Source organism: Panthera tigris, chromosome B1 (genome assembly GCF_018350195.1).
Source record: "Panthera tigris isolate Pti1 chromosome B1, P.tigris_Pti1_mat1.1, whole genome shotgun sequence".
NCBI classification, from domain to species: domain Eukaryota; kingdom Metazoa; phylum Chordata; class Mammalia; order Carnivora; family Felidae; genus Panthera; species Panthera tigris.
In genome coordinates this window covers 34,334,547-34,353,925 of record NC_056663.1, presented here as the reverse complement: position 1 = coordinate 34,353,925, position 19,379 = coordinate 34,334,547, and the positions used below count along the sequence as shown (strand labels likewise).

At 51.2% G+C, this 19,379-nt stretch overlaps 1 protein-coding gene across 1 annotated transcript; it reads right to left on the bottom strand.

The window, feature by feature from the left end:
- Positions 1–1,373: 1,373 nt before the first annotated feature.
- Positions 1,374–5,400, bottom strand: NKX2-6 (NK2 homeobox 6). Its single transcript, XM_042982642.1, has 2 exons — positions 4,887–5,400; positions 1,374–1,999 (listed from the first exon to the last, which is right to left on the bottom strand). The coding sequence occupies exons 1-2, from the start codon at positions 5,164–5,166 to the stop codon at positions 1,374–1,376; spliced, it is 906 nt and encodes a 301-aa protein (XP_042838576.1). The 5' UTR covers positions 5,167–5,400.
- Between the last annotated feature and the right edge of the window lie 13,979 nt (positions 5,401–19,379).

Genomic DNA, 19,379 nt, shown 5'->3' with positions numbered 1-19,379 from the left:
AGGTATAGTTTACATAGGACCAAAGAAGTCTGTTTCTCACGTTGGTGGAAACAATCAGGACACATTCAGAAATGAGAAAATGCAGGGCCAGTACATTTTTGTTAAATATTCGCATTTATTAAATAGAATTTAATTTTTGGCATGTTAGTGGTGGAGGGGTGAAGAACCAGAGTTTTCATTGTCTACAAATGTTATCCAAGGGGAGAAAACAGGGGCCCAATTTTCCTGCCAGAGATAAATGTATCTGACCCCTTGTTCCCATTAATAGAATGAGTTTGTTTTCGGTCTTAAATTTGCAGAATTTCAAACATCTTTACGGAGGAGGGTCATGATTTCCCCCTAAAGTTCAGGTGTCCTACCCATCCCTAGGTGGACTTACGGCCTCCTGGATGCCTCCTTTCCTGTTGCCTGGTTTAGAAAAGGGTTGTGGTTTGAAAGAAACTCCACAGAGAGAGAGAGCGAAGAAATCAGGTCACCTATCTCCAGGAGTCCAACCATTTTGTCTCCCTAGGAAATCTTGTCTGCACCGAGGAGTCAGAACTTCTGGGTGTCGTTTTTTATTTTAATTCGAAGTTGCTTAGAGGTAAGGAGAGGTGGGTGGATTCTAATGGCCCCCACACACGCAAACACACACAAATATATTTAGTGTATTCACTCAAGGTGCTGGGCTGAATACAGGGGATAAAATGCAGTGACGGTAAAGGGGAGAGCCAGAATACCTTCCCCGAGAGCAACCACGTCCCCACTGGATTAATGCAGTCCTCTGCGAACAGAGCAGCGAGGCGGGTAGGGGGGGAGGGCATTTTAAAGTCCCCTGAGGGGTTAGCTCACACGATAGTTCCTCACCAGGACCTCCTGCACCCCCCACCCCGCCCCGCTCTACACCCGGGTTCCCACATCTCACTGGACTCCTCATTCTTCCCCACCCCCCTTGCCTTTAATGGAGGATCGAGGCCCTCTAGAGCCCCGAACCCCCCATTCACCACCACCCCCCACCCCGCCCAGGCTGCAGGCTGCTGCGCACAAATTCAGGAGCCTATCAGCAAACCCTGGGTTTGAGGCTCCACAAGTCACCTGCTTCAGTACTGCTCCGAACGAGAAACTGCCAGCCACCCCGGGCTCTCCTCCCTCCCAGGGCTGCTTCGTGGGCGGCCGGCGCAGGCCCTGCGCGCTGTCTTTGGGGAGAAGACCGTCCCCGGGCCTTCAGCGGGATGGCTTGTCGGGGGCAATTCGCAGTCCCAGGGATTGCTCGGGGAGAAGTGCCATCCGGTCGCTCCGCCAGCGCCGCCCTCCATCCCGGCCGCCGAAAGCGGTGGGCGGCGAGGCTGGCACGGAGCACCGGGACACGGCGGGCGTCTCGGAGCCACCGCGCCTCACCAGGCCCTGACGCCCTGCAGCGCGGCGGGCAGGTGGCTCTGCGGGCCGGCGCCGGGGCCACCCCCGCCGAAACCCGCGCTGGCCAGGGGTGCGGGCGTCGCAGGACCCGGGGGCGCGCCCGCGTAGCCGCCGCCGTAGCCGGCGCCAAAAGGGGCGCCCGCGTAGCCGCCGTAACAGGAATAGGGCGCCGCGGCGGCGCCGTAGGGGCCCGAGAAAGCCGGCGCGCCGGGGCCCAGGCAGGGCTTGCCGTCCCGCACCAGCACGGGCACCGCCACCCGGCGCGGCGCCGGGGGGTGGCCCGCCAGTTCTAGGGACTTGTCCTGGCGCTGTCTCTTGCACTTGTAGCGCCGGTTCTGGAACCAGATCTTGACCTGCGTGGGCGTGAGCTGCAGCGCGCTGGCCAGGTGCTCGCGCTCGGGCGCCGACACGTACCGCTGCTGCTTGAAGCGCCGCTCCAGCGCCAGCACCTGCGCCTGCGAGAAGAGCACGCGGGGCTTCCGCCGCTGGCGCGCCTTGGGCTGCTCGGGGCCGGTCCCGCGCGCGCCGCTGCCGGGGTCGCCGACGCCGAGCTCTGGCCCCCTGGTCCCGCCGTGGAGGGGCGAGGCTGCGCTGAGGCCCGGCTCTAAAAGCACAGGAAGGAACAGCGTCAGCGCCCAGCCTCCGGCTCCCCGAAGCAGTTACATGGTTTCCAAGAGACGCCCCTCTCCCCTGGCAGCCTTCACTCCGCGTCCCCTTCCGTCCCCTCTGCCGACCCCTCACCCCCGTCCCAGGACGGTCTGAAGGCTCCTTTCCCCCCACGCTCTGCCGCTGTTGTATCTGCAGGCGCATACGTAAATGCTGCCACTCCAGGGTCCCCGGTGTACAGCCTTGTCCCAAAAGGTAGTTGATCAAGAATCTAAGACCACTTCATTTTCTTCTTAGAAGGTCTGTGGGTGGGTGGTGGGGTAGGGGGCGATTCGCTGTGGTTCGGTTCTAGCGTGGCGGTGTTTGGGGAAGCTTTTGCCTCGAGGACCATGTGTGAGTGTGGGGGCCTGTTAGATGGAGATTGACTTTGGACCGCCCTGGGTGGAAAGGGGGGACAGAGAAAGGGAGAGAGAGAGATGATAGAGAGAGAGTTAGGGACAGAGCGGAAACTTGGTGACGCGCTTGCCAGTGGGTTCCTGTCTGCCTGGTTATCCGTGGTGGTCCGGGGCGCATCGCAGGTTATTCAGATCCAAGGCAGGGGCGGGTGCCCCGAGAGTCTCCGACCTTCACCCCACCCTTGCCCACACCCTTGTCTTTTTGGTCATCAAGCGCTCCACCGGCACCAGGGACCGGTCCCATCTTTCTTGGATGTGATGCTCTTTAATCCAAATAGAATAAAACTGAACAAAATATTTCGGTTTCCTGATTCTTGGCTTGGAAACTGCGGTTCTCTTGGAGGAATATACAAAGTTTAGACCCACATTTGGCTTTTTAAAAAGCGACCTCTTTCTCCTTTGGGGTGTCTTTGGCAAGCAGGTGGCGTTGGTTTCACCCTGCCTTCCTCTTCCCAGGGTTGGTGCCCTCGCGGATCACCCGGACTGAGGCGGCTGTGCCTGAAGCACGCAGAGATACAGCCTCTCCTCCCCTTCTCCCCACCTCTTTTCTGTCTTGGCTAAGCTCTGTTTTAACTCAAGGGTAGGTCGAGAGGAAACGCTGAGTTTTCATGGAGAATCACGCCAGGAGAAAACCAGGAACGCCGAGGGGCTGCGAGTTCTGGGTGAGGTAGAGCAGAACTCGCCTGATTAGGGAAGGTGCGGGTTGGAACCCGACTCCAAACCCCCACCCCTGTTGACACAGTCTTCTGGAGGCAGGTGATGGGGCTGTTTGATAGCTGAAGTTTGTGGAAATAAAAACTTTCTTCGGCCTTCCTTCAGCTTGTGCTCAGAGAAACTGGGGACATCTCGCAAAGAGGGAAAATATTGATGGGGATTTTAATCTTAGCAAATTGAAAAGTAACAACTGACCTTAAGCAACTCTTTGGAACAAGAAGGATCCCATTTCAGAGTCACTGACCATGCAGGCCAAGGGGCTGCGTGACACCCTGGTGCGTGCCAGCAGCAAGCGCCCTTGGTCTGCAGCCCCTCTTGCCCTGGTCTCTGAAAGCAAGGTGGTCTGGGGACAGGCGAAGTACGCAGACTCCACCAGGAACGTTCGATCATTGCAGTGGACCCGGGCTTAGTCCCTGGAGCTGGGCGCAGGCCCCTCCTCCGAGTTAAGTCCACGGCAGCCTCATAAGAGATGCTGCTTAGGGGTTCCCCAGGTGAGGAGAAAGCGGTGCACGTGCCTTTGGCTGGCAGGTAACAGCTGTGGTCCGAGTACCGCGATCCTTTCTCAACAAAGCCAGAGTGAGTGACAAGTTGGCTGAGCAGCTCGGAGGGAATTAGTGTTTATAGAGTCTGCAGAAACCCACAGGCCTCTCTGAGAACACACAGCAAAGGTTAATGTTCTCCAGGCTCCTGGAGTGGGTGAGTAACCAGGCCATTAGTCAACAAACAACTCTGAACTAGTCCCTTTACTTATTCGTTTGAGCCTTGAATGGATGGGCCGTGGCACGGCCTGGCGGAAGAGGCCCGACACGACAGGCCTGGCGGGCGGACCCCAGACGCGCAGGGAGGCGCAGAGAGAAGAGTGGCTTCTTCATCCCTTGGAATGTGGACACTTTTCTGCGGAAGCTTCCCAGGTCTCAGGAGCCAAGGCAACACAACTCAATGCCTGCTCCTTCCCTTCCTGCGGCTAGGCACAGGTGCCAGGGCCTGGCTTCCCTGCGCACGACGTGGCACTTTCGGAGACCAGGCACGGAGACCCCCGGAGTCGTCTCCCAGAGCTTCGAAACCTGGAGCTGCCCTTACCCGGCTGCCAGACGCGGAGGAGCGCCCGCCAGCGCCCGCAGGGCCGTTCAGGCCTAGGGACGCAGACACGACCTGATCTGGTCGCCACCTCTCTTTGTCCAGACGAGGAACCTGGGCGGAGGATGACTGGGCTGGCCAGGCCACTCAGCAAGCCCCAAGCTGCGGCTTGCCCCAGAGCCGGCCGACTTTCCACTCCCAAAGCGCTCGGCTGCTTTGATGGCTACACTTGGGGCAGACGCTTTAGGGTACAGAGACGAGGAAATGGCAGGGGAGACCCGTGGTGCTGGAACAGAGCTAAGACATCTAGAGGGTTTCGCTGTGAGAAAGGGAAGCTGGAGTTTCTGGGAAGTGTGGCTGTGACTGGGGGTGATGAGCTTGTGCGAAGCAGAGGGCAGGCTATGGAAATAATGAACCCCCTACGATTCAGGGGGCGCAGGAAGCACACCGGGTGTCTGAAGGGGATGGTAGAGGGGGCTGAGAGATCTGCCTTTTGGAATTCTCAAACAAGGGGAAATAGAAGCCCTCGGAGCAGGAAAGACCAGGAGATGCGCGTTAGCCCCAGGCGCCAACTGGTCATGACCAACCCCACAGCCAGGATCCCCGTGTAGAAGCCGAGACCTGAGCGCGCGTACTTACGTGGCTCCTCCACGCGTTCTGAGTCCATCTCTGCGAGCGTCTCGGGGGGACCACCAGGACACCCCGACTCGTCGGTCCTGTCGCTGTTTCCGCCGCGGGCGCTGCAGGTGCTGTGAACCTCTGACTTTAGCGGTTCTGGGACCGGTCGCTGGCACTGAAAGCTTTCAGGGCTGCCCGGTGCCTCCCGGAGTTGCAAGAATTCGGGATCTATCTGCTCTGGCTCCAGCCTCAGGATATCATTGACTGAGAAGGGGGTGGAGGTGACAGGGTTCAGCGGCATCCCGAAGGCGGAGGAGGCGGGGCTGGGGTATCCCCGGTCACCCTCTGGGTGTCGCCCTGAGCTTCCCCTCTTGTCGCTGCAAGCACAGCGGGCAGAAGCCCAGTGTCCTGGACTGCGCCTTCCTCTGGGCCATCCCTGCCGGCCGGGTGACCGAGGCCGAGATCGCTGACCCTCATTGGTTCCGGCAGGAACCACGTGCTAATCTGTACCTTCCTCCCCGGGAGCTTTCTTCCCGCGCCCTTCGAATTCCTCTCCACCCCCCAGCCACCTTCCGGAAAGGTTTGGTTTGTGTCGACGGTTCTCAAAAGCCAGGAAAATGGGAGAGGGTGCTGCGCGCGGCTCGTATCTGGGTGAATACGGTAATAGAGGGAGCTGCAGAGGTCAGCCCCGTCCACGGGGGCTCTCCTAGGGGACGTGAGAGGATGGGGGGTGGAACCCTTGCTCTGCAACCCGAGCCCGTCCTTCCGGCCCGGCCTTTGCTCAACTCTCCACTCACGTGGCCGAGGAAAACTGAGGCGGAGACGGCTGGGCACCCGCGGGATTGGAAGAGCATGCTGGAGTCTTAAGTGGGCGCAGGGTGGGGTCCCCCCGCGGCGGGGAGTTCGGTTCTGGGAGCAGAGGCTGGGCGCCGCCGGAGGAGCGAGTCTTGACCCGTCTACGCCTAGCCTCAGCCGGAAACTTCTCGCTTTGAGCAGAGTCTGGGTCTGGGGAACCCAGATGGCCTCTTCGTAGGCGGAGCATCTCAGCTACGGTCGCCAAGACTTGGCAAGGGAGCTATATTGGGGGAGCCCCCTGGCCTCTTGGCGGGCTCCGCGAGTGAGTGGGGAGGAGGAAACGTACTAGCCCCAGCTCTCAAGGCCCCAGACAGGGGCTCCCTAGTTCCTTCTCTTCCTCCCCTTTAATCTCCCTAAAGTTGATTGTTTTCAGCGTTCCAACTTTCAGTGTGTCTGAACTCGGTGTCGTCCTTTCCCTCCTCACCCCCACCTCCAGCTCCGCCCCCAGGGGGTGGGAAGCCCTGGGGAGCATTAGATTTTCAGAAAAACTCCTCTTGGACGCAGCTGGCAACAAGTGGAAGGAGACAGTGTGTGCAGCGGCTGGGAACGGGAAGGTGGAGTCAACACGTCTATGTCTAGACCTTGCTCTTGAACACAGCTGTGGGCTTTGATTAAAGTATTTACCTCTCTAAACTAAGGCTTACTTTTAAAGCGGAGATAACAATAGGCTCATCGTAGGATGATTGTGAGAATTGAGATAATGTGTATGAAGCCATCAGTGAATGTCCACCGCTATTACTCATGCTACAATGGTTCAATTAAGAATACATGATTTAGGGTGAGCAGTCTCAGCAGACTCTAAGGAGTTTTAAAGTACCTTTTAATCAAAATGAGATCTAGAGTTCTTTTTTGGGATTTCAGATCAACTGTTTCTTAGGTAAGTCTTCTTAAGAGAATTCAATGTTAACAAGAACCGTCTGGGCTTTATTATTGCCTGAAATTTAGATAAGTTGAACTCTTGTTCCCAGTCTAGTGGGCACAAAATTTTGGCACATTTGATGGTTCAACCAAGTAATGCTTTCTTATACATCACATCATTTAATCTTTACATCAAAGCTACACTCCAGGTGTTTCCAGTTTCCCTTCCTTCCTTCCTCGCTCCCTTCCTCCCCCCTTCCCTCCTCCCTTCCTCCCTTCCTTCCTTCCTTCCTTCCTTCCTTCCTTCCTTCCTTGCTGTCTTTTTCAGCGATGAGTCACCATCAGAGAGGTTAAGCGACTCCTGAGGCAGGGCTGGCTGAAACTCCCAGAGACATCAACATCTTGCAATGACATACATTTATTTAAGTTTTTTTCAATGATAAAAGTCACCAAGCACCCTTTGGGGGTGGGGGTGGGGTAGAAACAAGAGAAAGTTGAAAAGAAAACAAGATTCATCCGGAAATGACATTTAGCTCACTTCCTTCTTTACACTATCTTGGCATAGGGTATATGCGAGTTTGTGTATTTTAAATTTACATCATAAGCATGTCCAGCACTTCACTAGAGTTTTCACAAATGTATTCAAAAATTACAATATTCGAAAATTACAAGTTACAACCAGTGTGGTCCATGTTATGGATGGTCCATAATAGACAGTGTTTATAGTTTTAGATTATATCTGTTTTTGTCACTGTAAACAAAGCTTCAGAGGATATCTTTGTGCTTTCAACCTTGTGAACATTTTGAGTTATTTCCTCAGGATAAATAAGTAGGACAAATATTAATGAATCAAATCTCACGACTTCCTAGAAAAAAAGTTATCGTATTCTCCTCTCCGCAGCGGGGCAGGCAAACGTCTGATAGGCGGGTATTTACTGCAAGCACTCTGACCTCCGAAAGTGGACGCATTTAGGACATTTTCATTAAGAGCCCTTTGAGCAGCCCTCCCCCCCCCCCGCCCCCCCTCCAGTAGCTCCGCTCAGTCCCCACTTTCCAAGCTGCGGCTCGAGGCGACCCGGGGTGAAGACGTCAAGCGCAAACCCGCTGTCAGCGCTTTATTCCACGCTGAAATTCTCCCCGTGGCCTATTGCGCTCTAGGAAGACCTAGAAAAAGGGCACCTTGGGATGGTCTTGGCATCCAAAGCCCTGAGTACAAATCGTGCTCTCGGGTTTGGCTTTGCTTTTTCTTCCTTGGTTTGTTGGAGAGTTGGGACGGGAAAAGGCTTTCTGACCCCTCGCGATTGGTGTAAACACCAGTCAGCTTGACGGAAGGGGCGCCTTTGGCTCAGGCTCCCGTACACCGGGAGCAACCCTGGAGACAGGTGTGCCGATCGCTCTCGCCCCAACCCTGCGGGGAGACAGGCTGTCCTTCTGCCATCTGGAGGGCGCCCTGCAGCAGGGAGGGAGCGTACTTCGCGGTACTGGCCTTAGCTTTCCGTGGTCTCCGCTTGCTGGGGTCTCGCTCTCTCCCCAAGTCACCTCCAGGACGCCCGGGACCTGGACTTCGCGGCAAACAGGCCGGGCCTCGGTGACACCCCTTCCTCCTCCTCTAGAGCTAGGGAGCCCTGGAAAACGCCCCGCCCCGAAGCAAGGTGGAACCGATAACTTTGGTCTTACTCTCGCCGTGTCAATTGCAACCTTAATAACTGGGACACGAACGACCAGGCCAGGGTGAGTGGGTCATAGGGAGGGGCCAGGAGTAAGGCCGGCAGGCGTGGAGAGCAGAAAAGCTGGGGAGTTCTCAGGCTGTTAGGCAGAGCTGGGCACAGCCTAGACAGTGTGGTGCCAGGTGATGTGCTCCCTTGCTCAGGAGTGGAAACATCATCTCTCTCTCTCTTGTTTTATTTTAGAGAGACAGCGGGAAGGAGAGCGAGGGATAGGAGCAGAGAGAGAGAGAATCTTAAGTAGGCTCCATACTCAGCACAAGCCCTCCGCGAGGCTTGATCTCACAACCCTGGGATCATGACCCTGGCAGAAATCCAGTCTGCTGCTCAAGGGACTGAGCCACACAGGTACCCCACCATCCCTATTCTTAAAATGAGATGAGCTGGTCATGCCAGGGGTGTGAGTGGCCTTAGTCCACTTAGGTCACACAATAAATAAAACCTCAAACCAAACTAGGTCCACCAATGCGTTTGAAACGCCTACCCTGGGCCAGCTCTGTCCAAGCGCTTAACATACTAAGGAAATGAAAGGCCTCAGCCTTTTATCTTACCCCACTCTTGCACAGGAGACAGACTTTTAAATTATTCCCAAGCCGTGTGATACCATCATACAGAATCTGCTCATGAAGTATATTGAACTTCTTCCCATTCAGGGTTAACAAAGGTCTTCCCGCCTGTGCTGCACCCCCCCCCCAATTTTTTTCAAACTAAAACGAAGGGATTCCCTCTTTAAAACTCGATACACAACAAGCAACTCCCAATGAAGTCTGGTGCTGGAGCGCCTTGGGCTTGTAGGAGATCAACTAAGGTCTTTTACACTGTAGTAGGATCCCCATTAGGCTAGACTAGGGCTCTGTGTCTGTTGTCCTAGTATATCTCCAGGGCCTACGCTAGCAACTGGTACATAGTAGGTCTCTAGTAAACATTTGTTGGATAAAGAAATCTGTCTTGTATGCCTGGGGATGGTCCCTAGGATACCCTGGGGACTGGTCTAGAAGTGTTTGGTCCACCCAGGGCTGGGCAAACTCTGAACTGCCCACCATTGCGCTCTCTGCTTTGCCACTCTTTCAGCGGGGAGCCATTTTTAAGTATTATGATAATGTGGGGTTTTTTTTGAGTATGTGAAACATTAACATAATTCTAAAAGCCAAAATCATGCACAAAGATATATTCAAAGACATGACCATGACACCTTTATCCTTTCTATTCTCATTCCCCATCCCCCACCCCCCTACCTTCCCCAGTTCCTACACACTCCCAGTCTCATCACTTTATTCTTTTTGTGCTCCCCCCCCCACACACCCACAAATGATCAGATACATGTATTTCTTGAAAAAAAAAAATGTTTCCCCTTCCTTACCTGACAAGGTAGCATAATATGGGTAGTCCTTGTTGCTGTAAATCAGTGACATTTATTAAGATTTTTTGTATTGATATTATGCTTCTAATTCTATCCATGGGTGGCTGTTGCTTTACAATACAGGATATCCTTCCTGCAACAACAATGTCTGTGCACTTTCTACCTGCGTTTCCTTTGCTCAAAATAAGCTATTCCATGTCTACGATATAGTCAGGACACTGAAAATCTCTCACTATTCATGACCGTTGGCACAGATCTTTGGAACCTTATTTTCGCAGAATGCATGACTATGGTCTTAAAGCAAACCCTTTCAAAACATCTCACTGATTTTTTTCGTTTGTTTTTTACTTTATTTTTTAACTTTACTTATTTTGAGAGAGAGAGAGAGGGAGAGAGGGAATGGGTGAGAGCCTGAGCAAGGGAGGGGCAGAGAGAGAGGGAGAGAGAGAATCCTAAGCAGGCTCCATGCTGTCATCGTGGAGCCCCACGTGGGGCTCCGTCCCACCAACCATGAAATCAGGACCTGAGCAGAAACTAAGAGTCAGTGTGCTTAACCAACTGAGTCACCCAGGCACCCCTGAGTTTTCTCATTAAAGAAAATGTTTTTTCTCTTTTTTTCTTTTAACTTAATTGTCTCTGTATTACAGATAAAGAACACAGAGGTTACTTATGGTCCCAAACCATAAGTGACAGCTACCAAAGAGTGGAGGAAAATTACAATCCAGGTTTTCTTGACAGGGTTTCTGGTTCTTTCTATCATATGCCTGTGTCATAAGCACAGGGCTATTGCCCTCCACTCTCTTTGGTCACACTTTGAATCCCCAAGAGTAGAAATGGAGATTTGAAAAATAACTCAGAATATCCTCAAAATAATTTCTAGGTTACAAATGAGAAAACCAAGACAAAGAAGGTTAAGAAATCTGTTTGGGATTCCACACATTTCATTTTCAGTATGGTGCTCTTTCCTGTAGAGCACACAGACTAAGATTAATGCAGTTGCTTAGTAATCATATTTTTTTATGTTTCTCCTACTCGTTTACTCAGTACTTCCTAGCACCCTTGTTTCTTTTTGCTTTAATTTTTTAATGTTTACTTATTTTTGAGAGAGAGAAACAGAATGAGAGCAGGGGAGGGGCAGAAAGAGAGAGAGGGAGACAGAATCTGAAACAGGCTCTAGGCTCTGAGCTGTCAGCACAGAGCCCGATGTGGAGCTTGAACTCTGTTGCAGCAAGATCATGACCTGAGCCAAAGTCAGAGGCTTAACAGACTGAGCCACCCAGGCACCCTCATTTCTAAGGAAAATTCACTACACATTTTAAAATTTCACTGAAACTATTACTTTAATATTTTCCAAATTATTTTATTCAACTTAGTCCTTATTTTCTGAGTGCCCACTCCATTACGGAGAGGTAATCAGATAATCCATCAGCCGAACCAGGACATTTTTAGAAGAAAGGAAACCGTAACTGGATGGGATGTCAGGCATAAACCACAACTCTCCCAGGCAAACCACAACATATGGTTACCCTATATATATATATATATAGCAGTTTGCAAGGCTGTTAGTACAGAAAGATAAATAGCATACATTCCAAGACCCTCCAGGCGTATCCAGTCCAGTAGGGGAGACGACAGGTGAACTTTTATCGTAAAATGTTGTCAGTACACTCTTAATCCGGTGGACTGACGTTAATGTGCTTAACTTCACCTGTTTGATGAGGGAGAACATTTTTTACTTATAATATTTTCATCCTCAAAATCTACGGTGTGAATCTGATTGTCATATTTAAGAGGCTGGTTGATCACTGGTGTATCCTTTTCCATGCCTTCACAAGTCAGGATCACCTGCCGTCACACACGGAAGGGTCCTGGGCTAGCACGGGCTCCTCCCCAGAACAAGGGGTGCTCCCAGCTTCCATTCCTTCCCAGAGATACTCTTAACACTTTGCTCTTTCACTTAACAATATATCCTGGAAACCACACCCTCTCAGTTCAAAGAGATCTCCCTTATTCTTTTGTACGGTTGCCTAGTGTTTCATTGTGCGAAAGTGCCATAGTTTATTCAGCCACTCTCCTGTGAATGAGTGTTTAGATTTTCCCAGTATTTTGCCGTTACAGATAATGTAATGAATGACATTGTTGCTATGTGTTTTTCTATTGCTAGAAGGGTATCTTCAGAGCATATACCTATGAGTAGGATTGTGGGCCAAGAGTAAACGCATTTATAATTTCTTTCGGCATTGCCAAATTCCTGTTCAGAATGGTTGTACAGGCTTGCATTCCAGGAGCGATGTATAAGGGTCCACCTCCCTGGTAGCAGTCTGGACAACGCAGTGTATTACACCTTTTAATTTTCACAAATCTGAGAGGTGAGAAATGGTTTCTCAGCGTTGTTTTAATTTGCATTTCTCTAATCATGAGTGAGAACACCTATTTATATTTTTAAAGGATACTTACATCTGTCTCTGTGTACATACGCGTGTATAATATACATACAGATATAAAATCCACACACATCCATTCAAATTGTATCCCCCCCCCCCCATTCTGTTAATTTTAAGGGTTTTCTATGGATCAGCGATTTGGGGTATCTGTGCTACATGGTGCAAATATTTTATTCCTGTTTGTCAGCCGTCTTTTGACCTCTTTTATAGTGTTTTTTGTCATGCATTTTGAAACGTGGTCACTTGCATCACTCTCTTTTATGTCTCTGGATTTGAGTCGAGGTGAGAATACTTTTCCCCACGCCAAGGTGAGGGAGGAATTCACGCTTGTTTCCTTCTAGTACTTGCACGGTTTCGTTGTTTAGGTTTAAATCTGTCTGGAGTGCGTATTTCGAGTGTACAGTGGGAGCTAGGGATCGAATACCGTCTTTTCCCCGAACGGCTGTCGGGGGCCCTGTTAACGGTTTGCCTGAGATCGCTTTCAGGGGCGCTGTCTGCGGACCCCAGAAAACCAGCGCGAGAATCTCGGGGTTAGGGGAAGCGCACGGGTGGCGCGGAGAGGGGAGCGGGGCGAAGAGATTTCTGTTACCGCTGGTTTATAAGACAGCCGGCCCCTCAGTTTCTCCCGGGCGTCGCCCAGCACCCCGCTGGCCGGCTTCCCGCCTTCACTCAAGTTTAGCGTTCCCGACAGAGCCGCCTCCCGCGCGCCCGCCACGCCTCGGGAGTAAAGCGGGGAACCATCCGGCCCTGGACGGCGGGGCTCCTCCGTGGGGGCCTCCAGGGGCCGGGCGGCGCGGGCCCTGATTCAGGGGCCCTGAGCGCTGCTCCGCGAGCCTTATCTGCGCCGCGCTGCCGGTCCCATTTCAATTAACATTCCAGCGCCAGCCCGGCACGCCCCCCGCCCCGCCCCGCCCCGCCGCCCGCCGGGCACGTCCCCCCATCCCCGACCCTCCCCACCGCCGCCTTCCCGGCACGCTCCTCCCCCCGCGGCCCCCGCCCACCCGGCACGCCCCTCCCCGCGAGCCCTCCCCCCCCCCCCGCCCCCTCCAGCCCCGCACAAATACAGCCTCTCCCCCGCGGCGGTGGGTGTGCGCGCGCGCCTTGTGCGCCCGGCAGGCGGAGACCCAGGTCAAACAAACAGCGCCTCCCGGAGCGAGCTCCGCTGAGACTCGGCGCGGACAACTGCGGGCGCGGATCCTGCAGGCTCGGGGTCGCTACTGAGAGGCCCGGGAGCCCAGGAGCCGCGCGGGCGGCCCAGACGCGCACCCGACCGCAGCTGCGTGTTGAGAAACTGGCTGTGCCCGCACGGTCTGGCTGAGCCCTGGCGATAGCCTCAAAGCCTGGGATGTGATCAGGTGCACCGCTGCGTCCCCAGAGGCCGGCAGAGGAGTTTCACAGGCACTGCCTGACCTTGGGGGTCAGACAGACCCTTTTCGGGGAGTTTTTAGTGTCTGGTGTCTGGTTCAGCTTGGGCATCTATGATCTCATTGATGTCCCTTTGAGAGAAGCAAGGCAGATGTCATTATCTCAGTTCCAGTGATGGGATGCGATGTTGAGGTGAAGAGTGGTCCCCTAATTTGTTTATAAAGCCATTCACCTAGTGTCGGGGCAGTGACAGGCCGCGCACTCGGTACTTTGGGGGCCAAAGACAGGGTTCCAAGCTGTACCTTCCTTAGGCGGTCACCAACGTACAAATTACCATAAATGGTGTTCTACTATCATTTATTGTTATTGTCTGCGAACGTGACAGATGTCAACACCTCTACATGCACAGACAGAATATAGGGCCACTTCTTAATGAGTGTATGTATGTGGGATGTCCAAAGTGGTAAACATTCCAAATGGAATCTTTCTACAGAGAAGTCACCTTAACAAAACATCTAAACCTCTTTATTTCTTTAAAATAATTGCAAGTTGCTCAACCTTTGTTCCACAGCTCACCACCCAGGGGTGTTCTATTGCCAGCAAGAGCCAGCCCAGGCTTCTGGATTTTTAAAAAAAATTAATTTTGTATAATACAGATAAATGAATTATGTTTATGAGTTTAATTTTTGAAAGATGATTGAAGCACATTTTTAGGAAAACTAGAGACCTGCTAAGGTGTTGGTGGCTAACGACTAGACCAGAAGGAAATAATTGTGACGTGAGCTTGTAGTGAAACACCCTCCGTCCCAGATTGTCCAGCTTCTGCTGGAATGGAAATGTGTATGAGGTACCATGCCATCAGCCAGAACGTTTTGCCCTTATATAGAATTATTGAGTCCTAAGGCATTCATAGTCTGTCTCTCCCTGGAGCAACAATCATGTCTCTAGGGCCACCCGGTCATAGTGGGTGCCTTGTATATAAGGAACTTAATTTGTAAAATTTGTAATACACTCACAGGGCTTTCTTTCTTTCTTTCTTTCTTTCTTTCTTTCTTTCTTTCTTTCTTTCCTTATTTATTATATTTATTTTTGAGAGACAGAGAGAGAGAGAGAGAGCCCGTGAGCAGGGGAGGGGTAGAGAGAGAGGGAGACAGAAGATCCAAAGTGGGCTCTGCGCAGACAGCAAAACAGAGAGCCCAATGGGGGACTTGAACTCATGAACCTTGAGATCATGACCTGAGCCCAAGCCTGATGCTTAACCCACGGAGCCACCCAGGCGCCCCTCCATGCTTCTTAACCCTTGGTGGATGCTAAAGAAAATGGAAACTCTTTTGAGATCTCCCCCAAGGGAACTTGTGGATGCCTCCCTCAGAACCTAGGAGAAGGGCACGTGGGCTAGCGTGCTGGGGGGGAGAGTCCAGGGCCTGGGGAGCTGCAGGAGCAGGGCCCATTACCGTTTCCCCTGTGGGCATTCTCCATACACATGTGGCAGCTGAGGGACAGCTGCCTGGACAAAGACGGAGCACACAGGCACAGCCAGCTTGTTGATATTTGGGGCCACGTAGATAAATTATCCCGATAACCAAGTGCATTTTCCCCTTCCACCTCTTCCCCAGACAGTCTGACGCTGGGTAGATGCATTAGAAAGTAGGATGGCTCATTTAAAAGCTGATTTAGGAGAGGTCTCATGTTTTCAGCAGGTCCACTTTATATAGGAGAATATGCCCAGAAAGCTCTCTCTGTGACAGGAGCCCCTAACTCAGCTTTTGTTGGCAGGGTTCTTTTTGGCCTCTGCTGTCATTTGGGATTCCCCCCAGGGCCTGGAGCCTGACTTGCTTGGAGCAGGGCTGGAGTGGATCTGTAGTGAGAGGGTTCTGGGCTTACTGGGGGTAGAGTATGTGTGGGAAACAAATGTGCCCCACGAGAAGCGGGTAATACATTCTCCTTTCTCAAGTCCTGGTAATTTGGAGACATTGGAGAGCAAGGGATTATAAAAAAGGATTTCAAATGTTTGACTCAGATCGGCCACGCAGACTGTTTCACTATCCAAATCTGCGAAGTTCTGCTTTGCATTTCCTTTTGATCTCTCTGGGAGTCTGGGAACAGAGACAGGAGGGGTGTGTCAAAACTGTGCTTGGTATAATACACAGCAGAATGTGTCAAACCAAGTTAACCCAGAGAATGAAGCTGCCAGTCCCAATAATCACTGTTATTTTCTGTCCAAGTCCCAGGAGGGTCCCTGCATAAAAAACGAACTGGCCATTAATTAACTAAACTCTAGGAATTATTATTATTTTTTTAATCAATCACCTCCCTCATTTTTATAGATAGGCCCAGAAAAACTGTGGCTGAGAGCATATGTTTGAGAAAGAGAGCAGGACTTGTGCTCAGCCTGGGAGAGGCAGACTCCTGATTGGATCCACGAGGCATGGTTAGGTGTCTGTAGACTATCAGCCTTTGACATTTGCCTCTTACCCAGTGCCTGCCTGCCAAGTAGCCTTTAATAAACATAGCTGGATTAATAACAAACCATTCATTAAATTCTTAGCACTACTTTTCCACCTGGAATGAGGGGCAGACTAAATATTAATGACGGCCAGGGGTCACTCAGTTCTTGTCAGGCACTGTGCTTTCCACAGGCTTTTCTTATATATGCGTCCAGTTTATTACCCCTTCTCCTTGTCGTCTTCTTCTAGATCTCTTCACGGGTCTTCAGGTCTTTGCTCAGGACCTCAGGTCACCTCTATTCCTGCCGCCCAGGGAGCTACCAGCTATTCAGGGAGCAGCGGAGAAGATAAATAAATGTAACACATAGGTAAATTGTATAGCAGGTTAGAAGGTGATGTATACTATGGAGAAAAAAATAGGTGTGAAATAAACAAATACGTAAAGGGATCAGAAGTGTGCTTGCGTGTGTGCGTTGGCACAACATGCGGGTGGACAATTGCAATCTTGAGAAGGGTGGTTGGAATAGACCTCTTCGACAAGATGACACTTGAGCAAGGGCCCAAGGCGAGGGGGAGTCACGTGGATCTGGATGGAGTGTGCACAGCTAGTACCAAGGCCCTAAGTCAGGATCAGGCTCGGTGTGCCTGAGATTCAGTGTACTCAGAATAGACGGAGTGGCATGAATGAAAGGGAGGAGAGAGAGGAGTCATAGGAGATGAGGTCAGAGAGATAAGGGGGCCTTGCTAGGCTAATGAAGAGCTTCGTCTTTTACTTTCGAGGACACCTGAGCACATTGGAAGGTTTTGAGTAGAAAGGTAATATAAAGGGACGTGAATTTGTAAAGGAGCTGTCGGGTTCTGTGTTCAGAATAGGCTGCAGCAGAGCAGAGAGGGCAGGAGGGACTTGTTAGCAGGCAAGGGCAATAATCCAGACAACAGACCGAAGATGGCGAAGATGTCGGGCCCAGGGTGGAAGCAAAGGGGGTGGGGAAGAGTAGCCCAAGTCCCAGCATATTCTGAAGGTTGAGTGAACAGGATTTCCAGACCCCATTGGATGTAGAATGGAAGACACGGTGAGCCACAGAGTCCAGGATGATTCTAAGTTTCTCCGGCTTGGATAACTGGAAAGGTAGGGTTGCCATCAATTCAAAAGAGAAAGACCTGGAGTTCAGTTACAAAATTTGCAACGTCTGTGAGACCGCTCCTAAGCAGTTGGGAGTGTAGGAGACAGGCCTAGGCTGAAAACCTATATTTGAGAGTCATTGGCATAGGTAAGCCATCCGGAGCCACAATCCTGGATGAAATCACCAATGAGTATAAATAGAGAAGCATGAGTATAAATAGAGAAGAAAGGAAGCCCAAAATCAAATTCTTGGGCAGCCCAAAGGGTAAGAGGTCAGGAATTCGGAACAGAAACAATGTACAAACCAACTGGTTTGAAGGCTGCAAAAAAGTCAATGTCATTCTATTTTATTTTATTTTATTTTATTTTATTTTATTTTATTTTATTTTATTTTATTTTAAGTCAGTGTCATTTTTAAAAGATGTGTTAGGCTATTTTATATTAAGAGAAATGAAAGAGACATTAGCACCAAATACATAAATATGTTTCATGGGGCGCCTGGGTGGCTCAGTCGGTTGAGTGTCGGACTCTTGGTTTCGGCTCAGGTCACGATCTCAGGGTCACGAGTTCCAGCCCCGCATCGGGTTCTGTGCTGCCAGTGCAGAGCCTACTTGGCATTCTCTCTCTCTGCCGCTCTTGAGCTCTCTCTCTCTGTCTCAAAATAAATAAACTTAAAAGAAAAAAGTACATTTCACGCACTTGGGTTGGATACTGGATAAAAAAGAAGTTACGCGACACATGTCTGGAACAATTGGGAACATTTGAATTTGCACAGGTATTGGATGATATAGAAGTAATGTTAATTTTCTTAGGTGTGATCACAGTAGAGTGGCTTTGTTGGAAGTGTATGCAATGAAGCATGGTCTAATAAACTTTGCCGTGTGACAAAATGGGAACAGCGGGCGAGTGGTTAGTGGAACAGTTAGATGAAGGGTATGTGCATACTCACTGTACTGCTCTTTCAGCTTTTCTATAAATTTGAACATTTAAAAAAAGAATCACAGGAAAATAAGGTTGGAGGAAGTGGAGGAACTGGAAGGGAGAGATCGGAGAGGAAAGGCAGAAACACCAGAGAGGGCTTTGGCTTGGGAACCACCTGGAGCGGGTGGAAGAAGCAAGAAGGAACAGAAACGATGGAAAAATCTACTCGTGGGTCAAATAAAATGACAAAAATGATTTTTGGATCTAAAACCAGAATCAGTGGTGACCTTGGTAGAGCAGTTGGGCAGAGCCTAGAGGTGACCGCTGCCTCTGGTGGCTAAGCCCAAAGGATGGACCTTTCTGACTAACTGAAGTCTCGGTTTCCAGGAGGGAGACAGACAGGGGGGCGGGGAGGGCAAGGGGGACAGAAGAGAAAGAGCAGGACAAGGAGGAGGATCTGGAGGAGGAGTGAGGAGGGAGAGTGGGAGGGAGAGACTGTTCTGTGCCGGACCAGCTGCAGTGAGCGCCTGGGAGGCTGGCCCCCCAGCGTGGGAGGACGATGGGCCGGGGGTGGGGGGTGGGGGGGGTGGTGATGGGAGAGTGTCCAGGAAAGGGGAGGATCCCCGCTCTGGCTGCCGCGCAGATTGGCGTTTTCTGTCGAGGGCGGCGGGCGCGTCAAACAACCTTTGATTACAGCAAATGTAACCATTGGGGCTAGTTTTTATTTCATAGGGAGCGCGTTTATTGGGACGGAGGAAGATGAGCGGAAAAACGGAATAACTAGAATAGGAAGACGCTTATTTTATTCCTTGGTTTGGGCCGTTCTCAGGCAGCGCCGATCTAAGCGCCGTGTGGGGTTATTCGGACAAGAAGGAGCATAAAAGCAAATTTTGGTCTTCTTGAAACAGGAAGCAGCAGTTTTTTGCTTTGTTTTGTTTTGGTTTTGAATCTGACGCTTGAATGACCCCAGTAGTTACCGCGACTTAGTTTTCTGGGGATGTAGCCCTGGCCGCGCAGTTGATTACTTAGATGCCAACCTCGATGACAGATCCACCCCTACCCCCAACAAGCCAGGCAGGTTTGTCAACGTCTTGAATCTTTCTCTCTTCCCTTTCTTCTTCACATGTAGCTAGATTCTTTTTTTTTTTTTTTAATTTTTAAAAAAATGTTTAGTTTTGAGAGAGAGAGAGAGACAGAGACAGAGTGTGAGCAGGGGAGGAGCAGAGAGAGAGAGGGAGACCCAGAATCCGAAGAAGGCTCCAGGCTCCAGCACAGAGCCCCATGCAGGGCCGAACCCACTAACTGTGAGATCATGACCTGAGCTAAAGTTGAACACTTAACCAATTGAGCCACCCAGGCGCCCCCAAATGTAGCTAGATTCTTAAAGTAGCAAACAGTCATGGAAAGAAAACCAGGC